This window comes from Telmatherina bonti, assembly GCF_933228915.1.
Source record: "Telmatherina bonti genome assembly, chromosome: 3".
NCBI classification, from domain to species: Eukaryota; Metazoa; Chordata; class Actinopteri; order Atheriniformes; family Telmatherinidae; genus Telmatherina; species Telmatherina bonti.
In genome coordinates, this window is record NC_136621.1 from 2,748,510 (window position 1) to 2,764,144 (window position 15,635).

The 15,635-nt window shown below is 50.3% G+C and overlaps 1 protein-coding gene across 1 annotated transcript in view; it reads right to left on the bottom strand.

Annotated features, from left to right (window-relative positions):
* Positions 1–14,557: 14,557 nt before the first annotated feature.
* The window catches only part of cnnm2b (cyclin and CBS domain divalent metal cation transport mediator 2b), a gene marked incomplete at its 3' end in the record, with an annotated part of 298,448 nt that continues 297,370 nt past the window's right edge, over positions 14,558–15,635 (bottom strand). Inside the window, exon 8 of the mRNA XM_079264440.1 lies at positions 14,558–14,839. Coding sequence (XP_079120566.1) covers positions 14,558–14,839 — 282 coding nt within the window. The remainder of the gene's footprint in view (positions 14,840–15,635) is intronic.

Below are 15,635 nucleotides of genomic sequence, written 5' to 3' on the forward strand. Positions count from 1 at the left end.
TCAAACTGGACCTGGACTTCTAGACTGGACATGGACATTCAAACTGGACCTGAGACATCCAGACTATACCTGGACATCCAGACTGGACCCGGAAATCCAGACTGGACCTGGACCTGGTCATCCAGACTGGACATGGACATCCAGACTGGACCTGGACCTGGAAATGCAGACTGGACCTGAACATTCAGACTGGACCTGAGACATCCAGTTTAGATCTGGATATCCAGACTATACCTGGACATCCAGACTGGACCTGAGACATCCAGTGTGGACTTCGACATCCAGACTGGACCTGAGACATTCAGACTGGACCTGAGACATTCACACTGGACCTGGACCTGGACATCAAGACTGGACCTGGACCTGGATCTCCAGAACGGACCTGGACATCCAGACTGGACCCGGAAATCCAGACTGGACCTGGACATGCACATCCAGACTGGACCTGGACATCCAGACTCGACCCGGAAATCCAGACTGGACCTGGACCTGGACCTGGACATCCAGACTGGACCTGGACCTCCAGACTGGACCTGGACCTGGACATCAAGACTGGACCTGGACCTGGATCTCCAGAACGGACCTGGACATCCAGACTGGACCCGGAAATCCAGACTGGACCTGGACATGCACATCCAGACTGGACCTGGACATCCAGACTGGACCCGGAAATCCAGACTGGACCTGGACCTGGACATCCAGACTGGACCTGGACATCCAGACTGGATCTGGACCTTGAAATCCAGACTGGACCTGGACATTCAGGCTGGACCTGAGACATCCAGACTGGACCTGGACATCCAGACTGGACCTGAGACATTCAAACTAGACTTAAGACATCCAGACTAGACCTGGATATCCAGACTAGACCTGGACTTCCAGTCTGGACCTGAGACATTCAGACTGGACCTGCACCTGGACATCCAGACTGGACCTGAGGCATCCAGACTGGACCTGGACCTGGACATCCAGACTGGACATGGACATCCAGACTGGACCTGGACCTGGAAATGCAGACTGGACCTGGACATACAGACTGGACCTGAGACATCCAGACTAGATCTGGATATCCAGACTATACCTGGACATCCAGACTGGACCTGAGACATCCAGTGTGGACTTCGACATCCAGACTGGACCTGAGACGTTCAGATTGGACCGGGACATCCAGTCTGGACCTGGACCTGGACATCAAGACTGGACCTGGACCTGGATCTCCAGAATGGACCTGGACATCCAGACTGGACCCGGAAATCCAGACTGGACCTGGACCTGGACATCCAGACTGGACCTGGACATCCAGACTGGACCCGGAAATCCAGACTGGACCTGGACCTGGACATCCAGACTGGACCTGGACATCCAGACTGGATCTGGACCTTGAAATCCAGACTGGACCTGGACATTCAGGCAGGACCTGAGACATCCATACTGGACCTGGACATTCAGACTGGACTTGGACATCCAGACTGGACCTGAGACATTCAAACTGGACTTAAGACATCCAGACTAGACCTGGATATCCAGACTAGACCTGGACTTCCAGTCCGGACCTGAGACATTCAGACTGGACCTGCACCTGGACATCCAGACTGGACCTGAGACATCCAGACTGGTCCTGGACCTGGACATCCAGACTGGACCTGGACCTGGACATCCAGACTGGACCTGGACATTCCGACTAGACCTGAGACATCCAGACTGGACCTGGACATTCAGACTGGAACTGGACCTGGACATGCAGTCTGGATCTGGACATTCAAACTGGTCCTGAGACATTCAGACTGGACCTGAACCTGGACATCCAGACTGGACCTGAGACATCCAGACTGGTCCTGGACCTGGAAATCCAGAATGGACCTGGACCTGGACATTCAGACTGGACCTGAACATTCAAACTGGACCTGGACATCCAGACTGGACCTGAACATTCAAACTGGACCTGAGACATCCAGACTGGTCCTGGACCTGGACATCCAGACTGGACCTGGACCTGGACATCCAGACTGGACCTGGACATTCCGACTAGACCTGAGACATCCAGACTGGACCTGGACATTCAGACTGGAACTGGACCTGGACATGCAGTCTGGATCTTGACATTCAAACTGGTCCTGAGACATTCAGACTGGACCTGAACCTGGACATCCAGACTGGACCTGAGACATCCAGACTGGTCCTGGACCTGGAAATCCAGAATGGACCTGGACCTGGACCTGGACATTCAGACTGGACCTGAACATTCAAACTGGACCTGGACATCCAGACTGGACCTGAACATTCAAACTGGACCTGAGACTTTCAGTCTGGACATGGACCTGGTCATACAGATTGGACCTGACACATTCAAACTGGACCTGAGAAATCCAGAATGGACCTGGACATCCAGACTGGACGTGATACATCCAGATTGGTCCTTGACCTGGACATCCAGACTGGACCTGAACCTGGACATTCAGACTGGACCTGAACATTCAAACTGGACCTGGACATCCAGACTGGACCTGAACATTCAAACTGGACCTGAGACTTTCAGACTGGACATGGACCTGGTCATACAGATTGGACCTGACACATTCAAACTGGACCTGAGAAATCCAGAATGGACCTGGACATCCAGACTGGACGTGAGACATCCAGATTGGTCCTTGACCTGGACATCCAGACTGGACCTAGACCTGGACATCCAGACTGGACTTGAGACATTCAAACTGGACCTGAGAAATCCAGAATATACCTGGATATCCAGACTAGACCTGGATATCCAGACTGGACCTTGACATCCAGACTGGACCTGAGACATCCAGACTGGTCCTGGACCTGGACATCCAGACTGGACCTGGACCTGGACATCCAGACTGGACCTGGACATTCCGACTAGACCTGAGACATCCAGACTGGACCTGGACATTCAGACTGGAACTGGACCTGGACATGCAGTCTGGATCTGGACATTCAAACTGGTCCTGAGACATCCAGACTGGACCTGAACCTGGACATCCAGACTGGACCTGAGACATCCAGACTGGTCCTGGACCTGGAAATCCAGAATGGACCTGGACCTGGACATTCAGACTGGACCTGAACATTCAAACTGGACCTGGACATCCAGACTGGACCTGAACATTCAAACTGGACCTGAGACATCCAGACTGGTCCTGGACCTGGACATCCAGACTGGACCTGGACCTGGACATCCAGACTGGACCTGGACATTCCGACTAGACCTGAGACATCCAGACTGGACCTGGACATTCAGACTGGAACTGGACCTGGACATGCAGTCTGGATCTGGACATTCAAACTGGTCCTGAGACATTCAGACTGGACCTGAACCTGGACATCCAGACTGGACCTGAGACATCCAGACTGGTCCTGGACCTGGAAATCCAGAATGGACCTGGACCTGGACATTCAGACTGGACCTGAACATTCAAACTGGACCTGGACATCCAGACTGGACCTGAACATTCAAACTGGACCTGAGACTTTCAGTCTGGACATGGACCTGGTCATACAGATTGGACCTGACACATTCAAACTGGACCTGAGAAATCCAGAATGGACCTGGACATCCAGACTGGACGTGATACATCCAGATTGGTCCTTGACCTGGACATCCAGACTGGACCTGAACCTGGACATTCAGACTGGACCTGAACATTCAAACTGGACCTGGACATCCAGACTGGACCTGAACATTCAAACTGGACCAGAGACTTTCAGACTGGACATGGACCTGGTCATACAGATTGGACCTGACACATTCAAACTGGACCTGAGAAATCCAGAATGGACCTGGACATCCAGACTGGACGTGAGACATCCAGATTGGTCCTTGACCTGGACATCCAGACTGGACCTAGACCTGGACATCCAGACTGGACTTGAGACATTCAAACTGGACCTGAGAAATCCAGAATATACCTGGATATCCAGACTAGACCTGGATATCCAGACTGGACCTTGACATCCAGACTGGTCCTGGACCTGGACATCCAGACTGGACCTGGACCTGGACATCCAGACTGGACCTGGACATTCCGACTAGACCTGAGACATCCAGAATGGACCTGGACATCCAGACTGGACGTGATACATCCAGATTGGTCCTTGACCTGGACATCCAGACTGGACCTGAACCTGGACATTCAGACTGGACCTGAACATTCAAACTGGACCTGGACATCCAGACTGGACCTGAACATTCAAACTGGACCTGAGACTTTCAGACTGGACATGGACCTGGTCATACAGATTGGACCTGACACATTCAAACTGGACCTGAGAAATCCAGAATGGACCTGGACATCCAGACTGGACGTGAGACATCCAGATTGGTGCTTGACCTGGACATCCAGACTGGACCTGAACCTGGACATCCAGACTGGACTTGAGACATTCAAACTGGACCTGAGAAATCCAGAATATACCTGGATATCCAGACTAGACCTGGATATCCAGACTGGACCTTGACATCCAGACTGGACCTGAGACATCCAGACTGGTCCTGGACCTGGACATCCAGACTGGACCTGGACATTCCGACTAGACCTGAGACATCCAGACTGGACCTGGACATTCAGACTGGAACTGGACCTGGACATGCAGTCTGGATCTGGACATTCAAACTGGTCCTGAGACATCCAGACTGGACCTGAACCTGGACATCCAGACTGGACCTGAGACATCCAGACTGGTCCTGGACCTGGAAATCCAGAATGGACCTGGACCTGGACATTCAGACTGGACCTGAACATTCAAACTGGACCTGGACATCCAGACTGGACCTGAACATTCAAACTGGACCTGAGACATCCAGACTGGTCCTGGACCTGGACATCCAGACTGGACCTGGACCTGGACATCCAGACTGGACCTGGACATTCCGACTAGACCTGAGACATCCAGACTGGACCTGGACATTCAGACTGGAACTGGACCTGGACATGCAGTCTGGATCTGGACATTCAAACTGGTCCTGAGACATTCAGACTGGACCTGAACCTGGACATCCAGACTGGACCTGAGACATCCAGACTGGTCCTGGACCTGGAAATCCAGAATGGACCTGGACCTGGACATTCAGACTGGACCTGAACATTCAAACTGGACCTGGACATCCAGACTGGACCTGAACATTCAAACTGGACCTGAGACTTTCAGTCTGGACATGGACCTGGTCATACAGATTGGACCTGACACATTCAAACTGGACCTGAGAAATCCAGAATGGACCTGGACATCCAGACTGGACGTGATACATCCAGATTGGTCCTTGACCTGGACATCCAGACTGGACCTGAACCTGGACATTCAGACTGGACCTGAACATTCAAACTGGACCTGGACATCCAGACTGGACCTGAACATTCAAACTGGACCAGAGACTTTCAGACTGGACATGGACCTGGTCATACAGATTGGACCCGACACATTCAAACTGGACCTGAGAAATCCAGAATGGACCTGGACATCCAGACTGGACGTGAGACATCCAGATTGGTCCTTGACCTGGACATCCAGACTGGACCTAGACCTGGACATCCAGACTGGACTTGAGACATTCAAACTGGACCTGAGAAATCCAGAATATACCTGGATATCCAGACTAGACCTGGATATCCAGACTGGACCTTGACATCCAGACTGGTCCTGGACCTGGACATCCAGACTGGACCTGGACCTGGACATCCAGACTGGACCTGGACATTCCGACTAGACCTGAGACATCCAGAATGGACCTGGACATCCAGACTGGACGTGATACATCCAGATTGGTCCTTGACCTGGACATCCAGACTGGACCTAGACCTGGACATCCAGACTGGACTTGAGACATTCAAACTGGACCTGAGAAATCCAGAATATACCTGGATATCCAGACTGGACCTGGATATCCAGACTGGACCTTGACATCCAGACTGGTCCTGGACCTGGACATCCAGACTGGACCTGGACCTGGACATCCAGACTGGACCTGGACATTCCGACTGGACCTGAGACATCCAGACTGGACCTGGACATTCAGACTGGAACTGGACCTGGACATGCAGTCTGGATCTGGACATTCAAACTGGTCCTGAGACATTCAGACTGGACCTGAACCTGGACATCCAGACTGGACCTGAGACATCCAGACTGGACCTGGACATTCAGACTGGAACTGGACCTGGACATGCAGTCTGGATCTGGACATTCAAACTGGTCCTGAGACATTCAGACTGGACCTGGACCTGGACATCCAGACTGGACCTGGACATCCAGACTGGATCTGGACCTTGAAATCCAGACTGGACCTGGACATTCAGGCAGGACCTGAGACATCCATACTGGACCTGGACATTCAGACTGGACTTGGACATCCAGACTGGACCTGAGACATTCAAACTGGACTTAAGACATCCAGACTAGACCTGGATATCCAGACTAGACCTGGACTTCCAGTCCGGACCTGAGACATTCAGACTGGACCTGCACCTGGACATCCAGACTGGACCTGAGACATCCAGACTGGTCCTGGACCTGGACATCCAGACTGGACCTGGACCTGGACATCCAGACTGGACCTGGACATTCCGACTAGACCTGAGACATCCAGACTGGACCTGGACATTCAGACTGGAACTGGACCTGGACATGCAGTCTGGATCTGGACATTCAAACTGGTCCTGAGACATTCAGACTGGACCTGAACCTGGACATCCAGACTGGACCTGAGACATCCAGACTGGTCCTGGACCTGGAAATCCAGAATGGACCTGGACCTGGACATTCAGACTGGACCTGAACATTCAAACTGGACCTGGACATCCAGACTGGACCTGAACATTCAAACTGGACCTGAGACATCCAGACTGGTCCTGGACCTGGACATCCAGACTGGACCTGGACCTGGACATCCAGACTGGACCTGGACATTCCGACTAGACCTGAGACATCCAGACTGGACCTGGACATTCAGACTGGAACTGGACCTGGACATGCAGTCTGGATCTTGACATTCAAACTGGTCCTGAGACATTCAGACTGGACCTGAACCTGGACATCCAGACTGGACCTGAGACATCCAGACTGGTCCTGGACCTGGAAATCCAGAATGGACCTGGACCTGGACCTGGACATTCAGACTGGACCTGAACATTCAAACTGGACCTGGACATCCAGACTGGACCTGAACATTCAAACTGGACCTGAGACTTTCAGTCTGGACATGGACCTGGTCATACAGATTGGACCTGACACATTCAAACTGGACCTGAGAAATCCAGAATGGACCTGGACATCCAGACTGGACGTGATACATCCAGATTGGTCCTTGACCTGGACATCCAGACTGGACCTGAACCTGGACATTCAGACTGGACCTGAACATTCAAACTGGACCTGGACATCCAGACTGGACCTGAACATTCAAACTGGACCTGAGACTTTCAGACTGGACATGGACCTGGTCATACAGATTGGACCTGACACATTCAAACTGGACCTGAGAAATCCAGAATGGACCTGGACATCCAGACTGGACGTGAGACATCCAGATTGGTCCTTGACCTGGACATCCAGACTGGACCTAGACCTGGACATCCAGACTGGACTTGAGACATTCAAACTGGACCTGAGAAATCCAGAATATACCTGGATATCCAGACTAGACCTGGATATCCAGACTGGACCTTGACATCCAGACTGGACCTGAGACATCCAGACTGGTCCTGGACCTGGACATCCAGACTGGACCTGGACCTGGACATCCAGACTGGACCTGGACATTCCGACTAGACCTGAGACATCCAGACTGGACCTGGACATTCAGACTGGAACTGGACCTGGACATGCAGTCTGGATCTGGACATTCAAACTGGTCCTGAGACATCCAGACTGGACCTGAACCTGGACATCCAGACTGGACCTGAGACATCCAGACTGGTCCTGGACCTGGAAATCCAGAATGGACCTGGACCTGGACATTCAGACTGGACCTGAACATTCAAACTGGACCTGGACATCCAGACTGGACCTGAACATTCAAACTGGACCTGAGACATCCAGACTGGTCCTGGACCTGGACATCCAGACTGGACCTGGACCTGGACATCCAGACTGGACCTGGACATTCCGACTAGACCTGAGACATCCAGACTGGACCTGGACATTCAGACTGGAACTGGACCTGGACATGCAGTCTGGATCTGGACATTCAAACTGGTCCTGAGACATTCAGACTGGACCTGAACCTGGACATCCAGACTGGACCTGAGACATCCAGACTGGTCCTGGACCTGGAAATCCAGAATGGACCTGGACCTGGACATTCAGACTGGACCTGAACATTCAAACTGGACCTGGACATCCAGACTGGACCTGAACATTCAAACTGGACCTGAGACTTTCAGTCTGGACATGGACCTGGTCATACAGATTGGACCTGACACATTCAAACTGGACCTGAGAAATCCAGAATGGACCTGGACATCCAGACTGGACGTGATACATCCAGATTGGTCCTTGACCTGGACATCCAGACTGGACCTGAACCTGGACATTCAGACTGGACCTGAACATTCAAACTGGACCTGGACATCCAGACTGGACCTGAACATTCAAACTGGACCAGAGACTTTCAGACTGGACATGGACCTGGTCATACAGATTGGACCTGACACATTCAAACTGGACCTGAGAAATCCAGAATGGACCTGGACATCCAGACTGGACGTGAGACATCCAGATTGGTCCTTGACCTGGACATCCAGACTGGACCTAGACCTGGACATCCAGACTGGACTTGAGACATTCAAACTGGACCTGAGAAATCCAGAATATACCTGGATATCCAGACTAGACCTGGATATCCAGACTGGACCTTGACATCCAGACTGGTCCTGGACCTGGACATCCAGACTGGACCTGGACCTGGACATCCAGACTGGACCTGGACATTCCGACTAGACCTGAGACATCCAGAATGGACCTGGACATCCAGACTGGACGTGATACATCCAGATTGGTCCTTGACCTGGACATCCAGACTGGACCTGAACCTGGACATTCAGACTGGACCTGAACATTCAAACTGGACCTGGACATCCAGACTGGACCTGAACATTCAAACTGGACCTGAGACTTTCAGACTGGACATGGACCTGGTCATACAGATTGGACCTGACACATTCAAACTGGACCTGAGAAATCCAGAATGGACCTGGACATCCAGACTGGACGTGAGACATCCAGATTGGTGCTTGACCTGGACATCCAGACTGGACCTGAACCTGGACATCCAGACTGGACTTGAGACATTCAAACTGGACCTGAGAAATCCAGAATATACCTGGATATCCAGACTAGACCTGGATATCCAGACTGGACCTTGACATCCAGACTGGACCTGAGACATCCAGACTGGTCCTGGACCTGGACATCCAGACTGGACCTGGACATTCCGACTAGACCTGAGACATCCAGACTGGACCTGGACATTCAGACTGGAACTGGACCTGGACATGCAGTCTGGATCTGGACATTCAAACTGGTCCTGAGACATCCAGACTGGACCTGAACCTGGACATCCAGACTGGACCTGAGACATCCAGACTGGTCCTGGACCTGGAAATCCAGAATGGACCTGGACCTGGACATTCAGACTGGACCTGAACATTCAAACTGGACCTGGACATCCAGACTGGACCTGAACATTCAAACTGGACCTGAGACATCCAGACTGGTCCTGGACCTGGACATCCAGACTGGACCTGGACCTGGACATCCAGACTGGACCTGGACATTCCGACTAGACCTGAGACATCCAGACTGGACCTGGACATTCAGACTGGAACTGGACCTGGACATGCAGTCTGGATCTGGACATTCAAACTGGTCCTGAGACATTCAGACTGGACCTGAACCTGGACATCCAGACTGGACCTGAGACATCCAGACTGGTCCTGGACCTGGAAATCCAGAATGGACCTGGACCTGGACATTCAGACTGGACCTGAACATTCAAACTGGACCTGGACATCCAGACTGGACCTGAACATTCAAACTGGACCTGAGACTTTCAGTCTGGACATGGACCTGGTCATACAGATTGGACCTGACACATTCAAACTGGACCTGAGAAATCCAGAATGGACCTGGACATCCAGACTGGACGTGATACATCCAGATTGGTCCTTGACCTGGACATCCAGACTGGACCTGAACCTGGACATTCAGACTGGACCTGAACATTCAAACTGGACCTGGACATCCAGACTGGACCTGAACATTCAAACTGGACCAGAGACTTTCAGACTGGACATGGACCTGGTCATACAGATTGGACCCGACACATTCAAACTGGACCTGAGAAATCCAGAATGGACCTGGACATCCAGACTGGACGTGAGACATCCAGATTGGTCCTTGACCTGGACATCCAGACTGGACCTAGACCTGGACATCCAGACTGGACTTGAGACATTCAAACTGGACCTGAGAAATCCAGAATATACCTGGATATCCAGACTAGACCTGGATATCCAGACTGGACCTTGACATCCAGACTGGTCCTGGACCTGGACATCCAGACTGGACCTGGACCTGGACATCCAGACTGGACCTGGACATTCCGACTAGACCTGAGACATCCAGAATGGACCTGGACATCCAGACTGGACGTGATACATCCAGATTGGTCCTTGACCTGGACATCCAGACTGGACCTAGACCTGGACATCCAGACTGGACTTGAGACATTCAAACTGGACCTGAGAAATCCAGAATATACCTGGATATCCAGACTGGACCTGGATATCCAGACTGGACCTTGACATCCAGACTGGTCCTGGACCTGGACATCCAGACTGGACCTGGACCTGGACATCCAGACTGGACCTGGACATTCCGACTGGACCTGAGACATCCAGACTGGACCTGGACATTCAGACTGGAACTGGACCTGGACATGCAGTCTGGATCTGGACATTCAAACTGGTCCTGAGACATTCAGACTGGACCTGAACCTGGACATCCAGACTGGACCTGAGACATCCAGACTGGTCCTGGACCTGGAAATCCAGAATGGACCTGGACCTGGACATTCAGACTGGACCTGAACATTCAAACTGGACCTGGACATCCAGACTGGACCTGAACATTCAAACTGGACCTGAGACATCCAGACTGGTCCTGGACCTGGACATCCAGACTGGACCTGGACATCCAGACTGGACCTGGACATTCCGACTAGACCTGAGACATCCAGACTGGACCTGGACATTCAGACTGGAACTGGACCTGGACATGCAGTCTGGATCTGGACATCCAGACTGGACCTAGACCTGGACATCCAGACTGGACTTGAGACATTCAAACTGGACCTGAGAAATCCAGAATATACCTGGATATCCAGACTAGACCTGGATATCCAGACTGGACCTTGACATCCAGACGGGACCTGAGACATTCAGACTGGACCTGGACCTGGACATCCAGACTGGACCTGGACATCAAGACTGGACCTGGACCCCTAGACTGGACCTGGACATCCAGTCTGGACCTGGACATCCAGACTGGACCTGGACATCCAGTCTGGACCTGGACATCCAGTCTGCCTGCTGAAGACCGAGCAGGACCTGCAGAGCGGTCATGTGATACCACTGAATGAACCATCATCATTCTAACACAAACCGTGTTTTATGTCTACAGAACGTGTCTCCACTGAAGAGAAGCAGAAAGGAGATGTTTGCTGGTGAACCTGGTGTTTTCTTGCTCAGCTACAAACTGCTTTAATTCTTCCTAAACCATTCAGTTTCATTCCATAAAACATGACAGGAAGAAAAAAAGGAAAGAAAAAGGAAGTTTGTAAAAATTTTGTGGTGAAAACTGTTTCTGTGATGTTAGAGAACAAACAGCAAAACTTCTGGTTTATCTGTTAATCATTCACTTTTTTATTAAACCACCAGCCCGAACGGGAATGTTGTGTTCTAACAGCACACACTGGCAGCACTGGGAAGGACAACCCTGCAGTTCATGTGGTTGTTGTTGTTTGTTTCCTGCATCACAGGAGACGTCAGCAGCCGGTTGTGCGCCTCCATCTCTACACGGTCATGCTTCTTTTCCTCCCGTCAGGCACTGAGATGCGACGTCATGACTCTGGAGTGATTGTCCCTGCAGAGGGGAGCAGGACTGCTGCATAGAGCACTTTCAAGTAAACAATAAACAACAGCGAGCACAGCTGCAAACAACGCAGACGCACTCTGGGCCTGGTTATGCATCTCGGGTGGGGGGGGGGGGACTGGTTGTCCATGTGTGCAGTTTTCAGAAATCCAATCACACACTCACACACACACTCACAGTGAATTACATGAGGAAACAGCGACCACCAGTGGTTAGAACCTGCAACTGCTTCAGACACTTTTCATGCTGCCATGAACAAAAATGACGTAAAAGACCTGGAAGTGGCATGAACACCATCTGAAAGCCCAAAAATCAAAATCCCCCCCCAAGATGAAAAGTAAACAGTTAATCTGCTCTACGGAAAACTCTCCGACACACATGAAGTCTTGTTAAACTCGTCCTGTCGTGTGAGGTAAACAAACAGGCAAGAAAGTACCAAAGAAAAGGACTTGGAAGGAAACTGAGCCTGCCCGCCTTCCAGTTCAGGTCAGGAGAGAAGAAGTGTGTCTGATCCAGATGCTGAAGCCTCCGCCTGGCTTTATTTACCCCCCTTTCAGGTCCGGAAGGCACTAACAAGTCCACTTCCAAAACCTGTAAATCCATTTTGTCAACTTCTGTCCTCATCAGACCTAAAATTCTGGAACAACATTGATCTTTAAGTAAATCTTCCTGATGTTTATTATATGACAAATAACTCATGTCATGGATATTTTGTTGCCATTAAACAGCAACATGTGATTAAATTTGCATTTGGAGTTAAAACAGTTTGAATCATAACTTGTTTGAAATGTTGGATTAGGAGTGAATTTGTCTGCAGAGATGAAAAAGCTGATGAAATATTCCTTTGTAATGTTTTCTAGCAGCTTTTAGCAGCTGTCCTCTAAAGACCTGTTGATCGTTATAAAATGAAATGTGAATTTAAAAGTTCCTCATGTGAAACATGTTTGGAAAGAAACAGGCTGTGTGTGGCGTTGCCAGCAGAAAAGAGACCTTCAGTGTCTTCTAGTCCGACCTGACAGGAAAGCGAGTTTTCCTTCCACGGAAAACGTGTGAAAAAAACACTGAAGTGCATCTAAGATGAAAGCAGAGCATCATAAATATCTCTCTTTAATAGCAGCCAGCAGAACATTTTAGATTCTGGTCTAAATCAACTGAGGAAATGAAGTAAGTCCGGTTCTAAACGAGTAAAAGCAGCCTTCGATGCTCGGGCGAGGTGAAGACCAGGACGAGAAAACACCCGTCAGCTCTACTGGTCAGCATGTTAGATGCACAAGCTACGCTGGTGGAGGCATGGTGACCCCTGCAGACAGATGGAGATAAAGAAGCCTAACAACGATCTTGCCTGTGGATGGCTGCAGTTTAGCTTTTTCCAATACAAATGTACACACCGTACGTACATACACACACATCTGTCATTTTATAATACAGTTAATTATCTGATTTATAATCATCTCTTAAATAAATCTTGATTCATTGCACTTTGTTAAAATAATTAACTATAGGATTTCTCTGAAAGGCAATAGTGTGATTTGTTTAAAGGTGAAAAAGATAGAGTACCATAAGCCTGATTTAGGATAATAGTAAAAATAATAAGATCTGTAATTTACATAAAACAGCTCACCTCCTCATATACACCAGTGGATTTTCATCTCCACATATGTAGCATGTTCTTCTTCATGTGACATCCATACATGCCTGAAAGCCACTTATTGTCATGTCTGCACGCGTACATATATACATAGAATATTATAAAATAAATAAATAGAGGAAAACATTCTGGGTTCGCGGCTGACGGTTTCTCTCAAAGCGGTTTTTGGTGCAGGCTTCGACGAACCAGGTTTGGGTCTGAGTCTGGCGGGATCGGCTGGAATCCCTGAAAGAAACGCTGGAAGAAACGGGACTTGTTTTCCGTGTGGGGAAAGTGAGACGGCGTGCGATGGGAGGAGCGGGGGGGACCAAAGTCTTTGGCCTGAGGAGGAAGAAGAGCGGGCGTTGGTGTGTGTTTGTGTGTGTGTGTGTGTGTGTGTGTGTGTGTGTGTGTGGGCGTGCGTGTGTGTGTGCACCCTGACAACCTCTGAGTCACCATGATGGAGAGTTCAGGAACAGGGAGCTGCGCCACAGCTTGTGTCCGGGTCGACCCGCTCTAAGAAGGCGTACTACAGCAGGATTCTGACAGCGTCTGGGTGGGGGTGTTCTGGGCGACACGGTGCCCGTCTTCCCCACCACCCCCCAAGTGAAAGGTCTCACTGACTGACTGGGGGCTACAGGATGGAGGACGCTCGCTCCACCTGACTCCTTGTCCCCACTTTCCCTCATCTCCACTATGTCACCGCTCCGTGTGCATCCTTGAGACAGGGTGGAGGGTCCGGGTCTCCACCGGGCTGAGCGGGGGCTAAATGGGTCCCTCATGGCCGCTGTGGTTGCTCCTCATCAGGCCCACACAGTTCTGCTGCTGGCTGAGCAGGTGGGCCGTCTCGTTGGCCATGGCGATGGCCACAGCGGGGTTGGTGCTGGTGGTGCTGCTGGCCATGCCGGTGAGGACTGCCGAGCTCTCCACACCGTCGTGGAGCTCCGTCAGCGTCAACTCGATCTTGGTGAACTCACTGTCTGTTGACTGGGGGGTCTTGTCCATTCGCGATGCCATCACAGCGTTCTGGTACTGTTGGCGCGTTACCTAGAAAACAGAACATCTCGTTGGGTCAACGCCAAAATGTTTGTTTGTCAGATGGTTTCCAGAACCAAGTCTGTAAACTACAATTTATCACCATAGCAACCGCCCAGCAAAGCATCACAAGACATGGAGGCGGTCTCTGTGTCCAACCGGTCCAGGCAGACGACCATTTTGCCTGAGCCGAGATCTGCCGGAGGTTTTTGCCTCCCATTGTCGCCTCGTACAGATCAGGATTCAGGACTGGATATACAGAATCTGTTGGTTTTCCTCATCCAGGCTGATGGTTCTGTCTGGTCCTGAGATAACATCGTGATATAAGGCTGTACAAATGACGCTGCATTGAATTGAATTGAATTGAATTGAATTGAATTGAATTGAATTGAATTGAATTGAATTGAAGTGAATAGAATTGAGTAGAATGAGGGATGTAGTCGTGGACTTCAGGCAGTTTCTGTTTGCGAAGTTTTTACCTCCAGTAGTTTCAGTAGCAGGAAGAAAAACAAGATGCAGGATTCATTCATGTAAAACAGCTTCCTGGAAGAACAAACTTTTCAATTTACTTGTCCAGGAAAGTTTAGCTGCTGAAAGTATTTCTGATTTTACTTCCTTTATACTTTTATTAACCATTATATATGATGATTTAAAATCTGATATTTAATATGTACTGTCAATCCATCCATCCATCCATCCATCCATTCATCCATCCATCCATCCATCCATTTAACCATCCATCCATCCATTCATCCATCCACCCATCCATTTAACCATCCATCAATCCATCCATTCAATCATCCATCCA